The following is a 13309-nucleotide window of genomic DNA, read 5'->3' as shown; positions in this document are numbered from 1 at the left end:
CCAGAGAGAACACTGGCAGCTTTTGCCGCCAAAGTAAACAACAGATGTTGCTGCCGTGGATGCAATGGAGATGAAGATGCTGTGCACCCTCACCAGAGGGAGCCTCTATTGCACCATCCTGGGACCAGGCCTGTGGCCGCCATAATCCCTGAGCCCTGGCTACTCCCCCACGCACCCACATTTCAGGCCCCAGCAGCACGGCTGCTCTAGCACACATGTGTTCAAACCCCTGCTCTGTGGCTTCTTGGTTCACACCTACATCTCAAACACCAGAGCCACTGTGACTACAGGCTAGTTAGTGCCTTGGACCCCAGAGCCACAGTCACTGTACAAGAGCCTGAACTTCAATCCCCAGCTCTGTGGCTTCTCCATGCATGGTTGCACCACAGATATTGAAGGCACTGCCAGGGAGAACTAGCCAGCATGCTGAACCTTGGAACTACTGTCAATCCATGAGCATCTGTGCTCCAGACCCTGGCTCAAAGGCTGTTCCACAGGTACCCGCACATCAGTAGCTGTGCACTATAATCACAGGGGACCCTACAAGCTGGATCCAGCACCATGACTTATCCCCTTGGCTAGGACAGCTCCACTGCAGACAAGGAGATCAAGAGGTTTCCAGACGACTTGTGCATCAAAGACTCCAACAGTCCTCATCACTTTACAGACCTCTACAGCCTTGGCCATTGAGGATCCTGGTAATCTTCACTGATGCCAAAGTCAGCTGACAGAGTTGCACAGAAATTATGTCACTGGGTTTTTCACAGAATCAGAACAGCCACATACCCCCAACTTGGCACCTTTGTACCTACCCACAAGTGAAGGTCTTTCCCCACCAAAACCACTCTGGAAAGTCTGAAAGACTTCAGACTTCATCAAATGTGTATATATCAATTCAATTCAAGGATACAAGAAACATGAAAAATCAATAAAACATGAGACTGATAAAAGAACACAATACTTTCCAGTTCAGTTCAGTTAAGTCGCTCAGTTGTGTCTGACTCTTTGTGACCCCATGAATTGCAGAACGCCAGGCCTCCCTGTCCATCACCAACTCCCGGAGTTCACTCAGACTCATGTCCATCGAGTTGGTGATGCCATCCAGCCATCTCATCCTCTGTTGTCACCTTCTCCTCCTGCCCGCAATCCCTCCCAGCATCAGAGTCTTTTCCAATGAATCAACTCTTCGCATGAGGTGGCCAAAGTACTGGAGTTTCAGCTTTAGCATCATTCCTTCCAAAGAAATCCCAGGGCTGATCTCCTTCAGAATGGACTGGTTGGATCTCCTTGCAGTCCAAGGGATTCGTAAGAGTCTTCTCCAGCATCACAGTTAAAAAGCATCAACTTTTCGGTGCTCAGCTTTCTTCACAGTCCAACTCTCACATCCATACATGACCACAGGAAAAACCATAGCCTTGACTAGACGGACCTTTGTTGGCAAGGTAATATCTCTGCTTATCAATATGCTATCTAGGTTGGTCATAACTTTCCTTCCAAGGAGTAAGCATCTTTTAATTTCATGGCTGCAGTCACCATCTATAGTGATTTTGGAGCCCAGAAAAATAAAGTCTGACACTGTTTCCACTGTTTCCCCATCTATTTCCCATGAAGTGATGGGACCAGATGCCATGATCTTCGTTTTCTGAATGTTGAGCTTTAAGCCAGCTTTTTCACTCTCCACTTTCACTTTCATCAAGAGGCTTTTGAGTTCCTCTTCACTTTCTGCCATAAGGGTGGTGTCATCTGCATATCCGAGGTTACTGATATTTCTCCCGGCAATCTTGATTCCAGCTTGTGTTTCTTCCAGTCCAGTGTTTCTCATGATGTACTCTGCATATAAGTTAAATAAGCACGGTGACAATATACAGCCTTGATGTACTCCTTTTCCTATTTGGAACCAGTCTGTTGTTCTATGTCCAGTTCTAACTGTTGCTTCCTGACCTGCATACAAATTTCTCAAGAGGCAGATCAGGTGGTCTGGTATGCCCATCTCTTTCAGAATTTTCCACAGTTTATTGTGATCCACACAGTCAAAGGCTTTGGCATAGTCAATAAAGCAGAAATAGATGTTTTTCTGGAACTCTCTTACTTTTTCCATGATCCAGCGGATGTTGGCAATTTGATCTCTGGTTCCTCTGCCTTTTCTAAAACCAGCTTGAACATCAGGAAGTTCATGGTTCACATATTGCTGAAGCCTGGCTTGGAGAATTTTGAGCATTACTTTACTAGCATGTGAGATGAGTGCAATTGTGCAGTAGTTTGAGCATTCTTTGGCATTGCCTTTCTTTGGGATTGGAATGAAAACTGACCTTTTCCAGTCCTGTGGCCACTGCTGAGTTTTCCAAATTTTTTGGCATATTGAGTGCAGCACTTTCACAGCATCATCTTTCAGGATTTGAAATAGCTCCACTGGAATTCCATCACCTCTACTAGCTTTGTTTGTAGTGATGCTTTCTAAGGTTCACTTGACTTCACATTCCAGGATGTCTGGCTCTAGGTCAGTGATCACACTATCGTGATTATCTTGGTCATGAAGGTCTTTTTTGTACAGTTCTTCTGTGTATTCTTGCCACCTCTTCTTAATATCTTCTGCTTCTGTTAGGTCCATACCATTTCTGTCCTTTATCGAGCCCATCTTTGCATGAAATGTTCCCATGGTATCTCTAATTTTCTTGGACATATCTCTGACTTTTCAGTAACTGATCTCAAAGAAATGGAGGTCTACAAATTGACAACAAATTCAAAATAATTGTTTTAAATAAGTTAAACAAGCTATAAGATAACACAGATAGACTACTCAATGAAATCAGGAAAAGAAACACATGGACAAGATTAGAGGTTCAACAGAGAGACAGAAATCATAAAAAAAGAATTAAAGAGAAGCTCTGGAGCTGAAGATACAATGAATGAAATGAAAAATGCAATACAGAATATCAACAACAGACTTAAGAAGGATAAAGAATCAGTGAACTCAAACACAGATCATTTGAAATTATCTTGTCAGAGAAGAATAAAAGAAAAAATGAAAAACATCTATATGAATTATGGACCCCATCAAGAAAAATACACACATTATGGGTGTCTGAGAAGGAAAGAGTGAGAAAAGGGGCTGCTGCTGCTGCTGCTGCTAAGTCGCTTCAGTCATGTCCAACTCTGTGCGACCCCATAGACGGCAGCCCACTAGGCTCCACTGTCCCTGGGATTCTCCAGGCAAGAATACTGGAGTGGGTTGCCATTTCCTTTTCCAATGCATGAAAGTGAAAAGTGAAAGTGAAGTCGCTCAGTAGTGCCTGACTCTTAGTGACCCAATGGACTGCAGCCTACCAGGCTTCTCCATCCATGGGATTTTCCAGGCAAGAGTACTGGAGCGGGTGCCATTGCCTTCTCCAAAAGGGGCAGAAAGCGTCTTTTAAAAAAAATGGCTGAAAATTTCACCCAGATTTGAGGAGGCTTCCTTGATAGCTCAGTTGGTAAAGAATCTGTCTGCAATGGAGGAGACCCCGGTTCACTTCCTGGGTCGGGAAGATCTGCTGGAGAAGGGATAGGCTACCCACTCCAGTATTCTCGGGCTTCCCTTGTGGCTCAGCTGGTAAAGAATCCGCTTGCAATGCAGGAGACGTGGGTTAGAGATCCCCTGGAGAAAGAAAAGGCTACCCACTCCAGTATTCTGATCTGGAGAATTCCATGGACTGTATAGTCTGTGGGGTCGCAGTCAGACATAACTGAGTGACTTTCATTTTCACTTTTTCATGAACATCTAAGTACATGAAACTCAAAAGTCCCCATACCTAATGAGGACTTCTCCAAGACACATTATAATAAAATTGTCAAAAGTCAGAGACAAAAATTGTCACAGAGAAGAGAGAATTTTGAAAGCAGCAAGAGAAACAAAATTCACTTCATACAAGGTAACTTCCCTGAGGCTATCAGCAGACTCCTAAGCAGATATCTTACAGTTCAGGAGAGAGTGGGATTAAGAAGATACAGTTTCCCAGGGGTGATGAGAGAGTTCATCACCCCCAGACTTGCCTCACCAGAAATACTAAGTGGAATTCTTTAAGTTGAAATGGAAGAACACTAATTAATATCATGAAAACATATGAAAGAATAACACTCACTGGTGAAGGTAAATCAGACTGAGAATACTCTAGGACTGTAATGGTATCGTATAAATCACTTAACTCTAGACATAACTGAGTGACTTTCATTTTCACTTTTTCATGAACATCTAAGTACATGAAACTCAAAAGTCCCCATACCTAATGAGGACTTCTCCAAGACACATTATACTAAAATTGTCAAAAGTCAGAGACAAAAATTGTCACAGAGAAGAGAGAATTTTGAAAGCAGCAAGAGAAACAAAATTCACTTCATACAAGGTAACTTCCCTGAGGCTATCAGCAGACTCCTAAGCAGATATCTTACAGTTCAGGAGAGAGTGGGATTAAGAAGATACAGTTTCCCAGGGTGATGAGAGAGTTCATCACCCCCAGACTTGCCTCACCAGAAATACTAAGTGGAATTCTTTAAGTTGAAATGGAAGAACACTAATTAATATCATGAAAACATATGAAAGAATAACACTCACTGGTGAAGGTAAATCAGACTGAGAATACTCTAGGACTGTAATGGTATCGTATAAATCACTTAACTCTAGCATAAAGGATAAAAGACAAAAGTATTAAAAATAACTATAGCTACAATAATTTATTAATGGGTACACAATATTAAAAAACATACTAATTGACAGAATGTGGTCCACTGGAGAAGGGAATGGCAAATCACTTTAGTATTCTTGCTTTGAGAACCCCATGAACAGTATGAAAAGGCAAAATGATACGATACTGAAAGAGAAACTCCCCAGGTCAGTAGGTGCCCAATATGCTACTGGAGATCAGTGGAGGTATAACTCCAGAAAGAATGAAGGGATGGAGCCAAAGTAAAAACAATACCCAGCTGTGGATGTGACTGGTGATAGAAGCAAGGTCCAATGCTGTAAAGAGCAATATTGCATAGGAACCTGGAATGTCAGGTCCATGAATCAAGGCAAATTGGAAGTGGTCAAACAAGAAAAGGCAAGAGTGAATGTCCACATTCCAGGAATCAGCGAATTGAAATGGACTGGAATGGGTGAATTTAACTCAGATGACCATTATATCTACTACTGCGGGCAGGAATCCCTCAGAAGAAATGGAGTGGCCATCATGGTCAACAAAAGAGTCCGAAATGCAGTACTTGGATGCAATCTCAAAAACGACAGAATGATCTCTGTTTGTTTCCAAGGCAAACCATTCAATATCACAGTAATCCAAGTCTATGCCCCAACCAGTAATGCTGAAGAAGCTGAAGTTGAATGGTTCTATGAAGACCTACAAGACCTTTTAGAACTAACACCCAAAAAAGATGTCCTTTTCATTATAGGGGCCTGGAATGCAAAAGTAGGAAGTCAAGAAACACCTGGAGTAACAGGCAAATTTGGCCTTGGACTACGGAATGAAGCAGGGCAAAGACTAATAGAGTTTTGCCAAGAAAATGCACTGGTCATAACAAACACCCTCTTCCAACAACACAAGAGAAGACTCTACACATGGACATCACCAGATGGTCAACACCAAAATCAGATTGATTATATTCTTTGCAGCCAAAGATGGACAAGCTCTATACAGTCAGCAAAAGCAAGACCGGGAGCTGACTGTGGCTCAGACCATGAACTCCTTATTGCCAAATTCAGACTGAAATTGAAGAAAGTGGGGAAAACCACTAGACCATTCAGGTATGACCTAAATCAAATCCCTTATGATTATACAGTGGAAGTGAGAAATAGATTTAAGAGCCTAGATCTGATAGATAGAGTGCCTGATGAACTATGGAATGAGGTTCATGACATTGTACAGGAGACAGGGATCAAGACCATTCCCATAGAAAAAAAAAGCAAAAAAGCAAAATGGCTGTCTGAGGAGGCCTTACAAATAGCTGTGAAAAGAAGAGAAGCGAAAAGCAAAGGAGAAAGGAAAGATATAAACATCTGAATGCAGAGTTCCAAAGAATAGCAAGAGATAAGAAAGCCTTCTTCAGCGATAAATGCAAAGAAATAGAGGAAAATAACATAATGGTAAAGACTAGGGATCTCTTCAAGAAAATCAGAGATACCAAAGGAACATTTCATGCAAAGATGGGCTCAATAAAGGACAGAAATGGTATGGACCTAACAGAAGCAGAAGATATTAAGAAGAGATGGCAAAAATACACAGAAGAACTGTACAAAAAAGACCTTCATGACCAAGATAATCACGATAGTGTGATCACTGACCTAGAGCCAGACATCCTGGAATGTGAAGTCAAGTGAACCTTAGAAAGCATCACTACAAACAAAGCTAGTAGAGGTGATGGAATTCCAGTGGAGCTATTTCAAATCCTGAAAGATGATGCTGTGAAAGTGCTGCACTCAATATGCCAGCAAATTTGGAAAACTCAGCAGTGGCCACAGGACTGGAAAAGGTCAGTTTTCATTCCAATCCCAAAGAAAGGCAATGCCAAAGAATGCTCAAACTACCAAACAACTGCACTCATCTCACACGCTAGTAAAGTAATGCTCAAAATTCTCCAAGCCAGGCTTCACCAATATGTGAACCGTGAACTTCCTGATGTTCAAGCTGGTTTTAGAAAAGGCAGAAGAACCAGAGATCAAATTGCCAACATCCGCTGGATCATAGAAAAAGCAAGAGAGTTCCAGAAAAACATCTATTTCTGCTTTATTGACTATGCCAAAGCCTTTGACTGTGTGGATCACAATAAACTGTGGAAAATTCTGAAAGAGATGGGAATACCAGACCACCTGATCTGCCTCTTGAGAAATTTGTATGCAGGTCAGGAAGCAACAGTTAGAACTGGACATAGAACAACAGACTGGTTCCAAATAGGAAAAGGAGTTCGTCAAGGCTGTATATTGTCACCCTGTTTATTTAACTTATATGCAGAGTACATCATGAGAAACGCTGGACTGGAAGAAACACAAGCTGGAATCAAGATTCCCTGGAGAAATATCAGTAACCTCAGATATGCAGATGACACCACTCTCATGGCAGAAAGTGAAGAGGAACTCAAAAGCCTCTTGATGAAAGTGAAAATGGAGAGTGGAAAAGTTGGCTTAAAGCTCAACATTCAGAAAACGAAGATCATGGCATCTGGTCCCATCACTTCATGGGAAATAGATGGGGAAACAGTGGAAACAGTGTCAGACTTTATTTTTCTGGGCTCCAAAATCACTATAGATGGTGACTGCAGCCATGAAATTAAAAGACGCTTACTCCTTGGAAGGAAAGTTATGACCAACCTAGATAGCATATTCAAAAGCAGAGACATTGCTTTGCCAACAAAGGTTCATCTAGTCAAGGCTATGGTTTTTCCTGTGGTCATGTATGGATGTGAGGGTTGGACTGTGAAGAAGGCTAAGCACCGAAGAATTGATGCTTTTGGACTGTGGTGTTGGAGAAGACTCTTGAGAGTCCCTTGGACTGCAAGGAGATCCAACCAGTCCATTCTGAAGGAGATCAGCCCTGGGATTTCTTTGGATGGAATGATGCTAAAGCTGAAACTCCAGTACTTTGGCCACCTCATGCGAAGAGTTGACTCATTGGAAAAGACTCTGATGCTGGGAGGGATTGGGGGCAGGAGGAAAAGGGGACGACAGAGGATGAGATGGCTGGATGGCATCACTGACTCGATGGACGTGAGTCTGAGTGAACTCCGGGAGTTGGTGATGGACAGGGAGGCCTGGTGTGCTGGGATTCATGAGGTTGCAAAGAGTCGGACACGACTGAATGACTGATCTGATCTGAATATCAAAAATTAAAATTTGGGGGGCAGTAAAGGGGTTCAGTTCAGTCGCTCAGTTTTGTCTGACTCTTTGCAACCCCATGGACTGTAGCCCACCAGACTTCCCTGTCCATCACCAACTCCCAGGGCTTACTCAAACTCATGTCCATTGAGTTGGTGTTGCCATTCAATCATCTCATCCTCTGTTGTCCCCTTCTCCTCCTGCCTTCAGTCTTTCCCAGCATCAGGGTCTTTTCAAATGACTCAGTTCTTCACATCAGGTGGCCAAAGTATTGGAGTTTCAGTTTCAGCATCAGTCCTTGCAATGAATATTCAGTACTGATTTCCTTTAGGATTGACTGCTTTGATCTTGCAGTCCAAGAGACTCTCGGGAGTCTTCTCCAACACCATAGTTTGAAAGCATCAATTCTTTGGGGCTCAGCTTTCTTTATGGTCCAACTCTCACATCTATACATGACTACTAGAAAAATCATAGCTCTGACTACACGGATGTTTGTTTGCAAAGTAATATTTCTGCTTTTTAATGCTGTCTAAGTTTGTCATAGCTTTTCTTCCAAGGAGCAAGCATCTTTTAATTTCATGGCTGCAGTCACCATCTACAGTGATTTTGGAGCCCAAGAAAATAAGTAAAGGGGTAGAATTTTTGTATGCAAAGTTAACTTGTATTCAGCTTAAAATACTTTATAAGGTGTTTTATGTAAGCTTCATGGTAATCACAAAGCAAAAAGCTATAACAGACAAGAGAAAGAGAAAGAGGTCAAAGCAATTACCACACAAAGTCACAAAATCAAAAAGGAAGATGGCTAGAGAAGAATAAAGGAACAAAGAAACTACAAGCCATTAAAAAACAATTAAGCAAATAATATGTAAGTCCTTTCTTATCAATGTGTGGGGAAGACAATGGCACCCCACTCCAGTACTCTTGCCTGGGAAATCCCATGGACAGAGGAACCTGGCAGGCTGCAGTCCATGGGGTCACTAAGAGTCGGACTCGACTGAGCGACTTCACTTTCACTTTTCACTTTCATGCATTGTAGAAGGAAATGGCAACCCACTCCACTGTTCTTGCCTGGAAAATGCCAGGGATGGGGGAGCCTGGTGGGCTATAGTCCACGGGGTACAATGGCCAGAGAAGGCAATGGCAACCCACTCCAGTACTCTTGCCTAGAAAATCCCATGGATGGAGGATCCTGGTAGGCTATAGTCCATGGGGTCACTGAGGGTCGGACAAGACTGAGCGACTTCACTTTCGATTTTCACTTTCATGCATTGGAGAAGGAAATGGCAAACCACTCCAGTGTTCTTGCCTGGAGAATCCCAGGGACAGGTGAGCCTGGTGGGTTGCCGTCTATGGGGTCGCACAGAGTCGGACACGACTGAAATGACTTAGTGGCAACTTATCAATGATTAAATTCTCCAAACAAAAGTCATTGAGTGGCTGAATAAACTTTAAAAAACAACACTTAACTTCTTGCTGCCTAAAAGAGACTCATTTCAGCTTTAGGGATACACATAGTCTCAAGGAGAAGGGATGGGAAAAGATAATCCATGCAGATAGAAACCAAAATAGAGCAAAGTATGAATAACTTGAGTTTAATTCAAAAACTATAAAAAGAGACAAATAATGAGACTATATAATAATTAAGAGGTCACTTCATTAACAGACTATAATTATAATATTCAATATATTATATGAACCAAATATTGAACTAAATATATTAAGCAGATACTAACATATCTGAAGGTAGAAACAGCAATGAAAGAACAGTATAAGACTTCACTCTCCCACTTTCAACAACAGACAAACCATCCAGACAGAAAATCAGTGAAGAAATAATTAACGAACTACACATTGGACCAAATGAACCTAAAAAACAAATACAGCAGCAAAATACATAATCTTCTCCAGTGCACATGGAACATTCTCAAGGACCAATCATGTCTTAGGTCACAAAACAAGTCTCAACTTTAAGACTGAAATCATACCAAGTATCATTTCTGACAATAGTATGAAACTAGAAATCAATAACAAGAGGAAAACTGGAAAATTCACAAGTATGTAGATATTAAACAACACTCCTCTGAACAACCAGTGGGTGTAGGAAGGTATCAGAAGAGAAATAAAAAAGTCTTATGAGATGTGAAAATAGAAACACAACATAACAAGTCTTATGCTGCTAAGTCACTTCAGTCGTGTTTGACTCTGTGCGACCCCAGAGACGGCAGCCCACCAGGCTCTCCCATCCCTGGGATTCTCCAGGCAAGAACACTGGAGTGGGTTGCCATTTCCTTCTCCAATGCATGAAAGTGAAAAGTGAAAGTGAAGTTGCTCAGTCATGTCCAACCCTCAGTGACCCCATGGACTGCATCCAGGCAAGAGGACTGGAATGGGGTGCCATTGCCTTCTCCAACAAGTCTTAAAGCATGCGGCAAAAGCAGTTCTAAGAGGGAAGCGTATAGCAATAAATGTCAACATTTTTTTTTTTAAAGAAAGATCTCAAATAAACAATCTAATTGATCCCTCAAGGAATTAGAATAGAAGAAAAAACTAAGCCCAAAGTTAGCAGAAGGGAAAAAAATAATAAAGATCAGAGCAGAAATAAATACCAAAACCCAAATCCATAGAACAAAAGATCACCAAAATTAAAAGCTTGTTTGTTTAAAAAGGTAAACCAAATTGGCAAACTTTTAGCTGGACTAACTAAAAACAGAGAGAAAAGACTCAAATAAATAAAACCAGAAAAGAATTAGGAGACATTAAGACTGACGCCACAGGAACACAATGGGTTATAACACACTACTATGAACAATCTACAGAGAAGGCAATGGCACCCCACTCCAGTACTTTGCCTGTAAAATCCCATGGATAGAGGAGCCTGGTGGGCTGCAGTCCATGGGGTTGCTAAGAGTCGGACACGACTGAGCGACTTCACTTTCACTTTTCACTTTCATGCATTGGAGAAGGAAATGGCAACCCACTCCAGTGTTCTTGCCTGGAGAATCCCAGGGACGGGGGAGCCTGGTGGGCTGCCGTCTATAGGGTCTCGAAGAGTCAGACACGACTGAAGCAACTTAGCAGTAGCAGCAGCATGAACAATCATATGCCAACTAATTGTAAAATCTAAAAGAACTGGATAAATTCCTAGAAATATACAACCTAGCAAGACTGAATCATGAAGAAACGGAAAATCTGAACAGAGGAATGACTGAATAGACTGAATCAGTAAACAAAAACGTACCAACAAAGAAAGTCCAGGACCAGATGGTATCCCTGGTAAATTCCTTCCATAAAGAAGGAAATCTCACCATTTGCAATAACACAGATGGACTTTAAGGGCATGATGCTAAGTAAAACAAGTCAGACAGACAAAGACAAATACTATATGATCTCACTTATACATGGAATCAAAAGAAAGAAAAAGAAAGGAAAGAAAAAGACCTTATAGATAGAGAAAACATATTGGTGGTTACCAGAGGTGGAGGGTAAATCTTAAAAGCTCTCATCATAAAAAAAATCTATAACTATATATGGTGACTGATGTTAACAAGACCTATTGAGGTGATCATTTCACATTATATACATATATTGAATCATTATGTTATACACCTGAAATTAATATAATATTATGTATCAGTTATACCCAAATTTAAAAAACAAGTAAATTTAAGTTTTAACTATAAGAAAGTGTTCTTATCATAAAATTAATAACAGTAATAAGAGGGTGGGAAGAAACTTTAAGAAGTGATGCATATGTTTATGGCATAGATTATGGTTATGGTTTCCCGGGTGTATGTGTGTGTGCATGCTAAGTCACTTCAGTCACGTCAGACTCTTTTCGACCCCATGGACTGTGCCTGCCAGGCTCCTCTGTCCATGGGATTCTCCAGGCAAGAATACTGGAGTGGGTTGCCATTTCTTCTTCCAGGGGATATTCCTGACCCAGAGATCAAAGCCATGTCTCCTGTATTCACAGGCAAATTCTTTACCACTGAGCCACCAGGGAAGCCCTCCTGGGTACACACTTACCAACAAATTCATCAAGTTGGATACATAAATTATATACTTCTTTGTACTTCAACAAAATTAAAAAAAAATTTAATCAATTACTTAAGAGAATTAAAACCATTCTTTGAACCAGAAGCATGAAGAATCTTTTTCTGAGGACTTTAAAAAGAATACTTCCTGTTTTAGTCAATAGCATTTCAACAAATTTCTTAGGGATCTTTCTTAAAACATTGTCAATAAAAGGTGACATTATCAGAAATAAAAAGAAAGGAAAGAAATGAAGGAAGAGAAGAAAGAAGCTATACTTATAACCACCAGGTACATATTAAACAAAAATTAAAACTATTAAAAATAAGGGTAAGGGCTGACCTTTGTATAATCTTTTTTGCTTGAGTTTCAGAAATATTTATACCCAGTGATTTCAAAACAGCAATTATTTCTGAAGTTTCTATTATTCCTTTAAAAAAGTGAAAATATGTCAAGTTAACGAATCTGAAACAATAACAAGGCAAAATATACTTATAAGGCAATAGCCTTTAAAAGTCCACATATTTTATAGGCCTATCATCCCACACTCAAAACCCAAAGCTTTAAAAGTTCTAAAAATTTAAAGACTTTTTGTATGGCACCAAAATTCACTATATGACAAAACCTGCCTTAAGCTGATGTGAGGTTAATCTTAGTCAATTATTTTTCTAATCCAATACGGTTATTCATTTGTTTCACTGAAGAAATATTCATGTATATAATTGCACAGTGGTGCTCCAGACCCCACCTGGAGTATTATATCAGTTCACTTCAGTTCAGTCGCTCAGTTGTGTCTGACTCTTTGTGACCCCAAGGTCTGCAGCATGCCAGGCCTCCCTGTCCATCACCAACTGCCGGAGTTTACCCAAACTCATGTCCATTGAGTCGGTAATGCCATCCAACCATCTCATCCTCTGTCATCCCCTTCTCCTCCTGCCATCAATCTTTCCCAGCATCAGGGTCTTTTCAAATGAGTCAGCTCTTCACAACAGGTGGCCAAAGTATTGGAATTTCAGCCTCAACATCAGTCCTTCCAATGAACATTCAGGACTGATTTCCTTTAGGATAGACTGGTTGGAACTCCTTGCAGTCCAAGGGACTCTCAAGAGTCTTCTCCAAAGAAGAGTATTATATAACATATCACATATGTGCTATATTTCTTTTCTAAAATCCAAATTCTAAACTTCTAATCATATCTGGTCCCAAGGGTTTCTAATCAGAGATTACAGATCTATAACAGATATTGATTATTGTACTTACTTGGAAAGAAAAAGCTAATTCTGAAGATCTGATTCAGGGGCATGAAAATAAGGCTACTCAACATTTTATAAGATAAGTTTTAAAAGAAATAGCCTACTTAAAATAAGATGGAACACCAAACTCTTTTTAACACAAGCATATCCGATGTTAAATAACTCAAAACTACTAATATATTTAATA

General features: G+C 40.7%; 1 protein-coding gene across 2 annotated transcripts in view; it reads right to left on the bottom strand.

Annotated features, from left to right (window-relative positions):
* LOC615258 (solute carrier family 25 (mitochondrial carrier; phosphate carrier), member 24-like) overlaps positions 1–13309 on the bottom strand; it is a 92211-nt gene that overhangs the window by 53126 nt on the left and 25776 nt on the right. For both annotated transcript variants that reach the window (XM_059885054.1, XM_024990049.2), the window contains exon 3: positions 12212–12299. In XM_059885054.1, the coding sequence (XP_059741037.1) occupies positions 12212–12299 (88 nt within the window). The remainder of the gene's footprint in view (positions 1–12211; positions 12300–13309) is intronic.

The sequence above is a fragment of the Bos taurus genome, chromosome 3, assembly GCF_002263795.3.
Source record: "Bos taurus isolate L1 Dominette 01449 registration number 42190680 breed Hereford chromosome 3, ARS-UCD2.0, whole genome shotgun sequence".
NCBI lineage: Eukaryota > Metazoa > Chordata > Mammalia > Artiodactyla > Bovidae > Bos > Bos taurus.
Note: the sequence above shows the minus strand (reverse complement) of the source record. Positions and strands in the feature narration are given on the sequence as shown.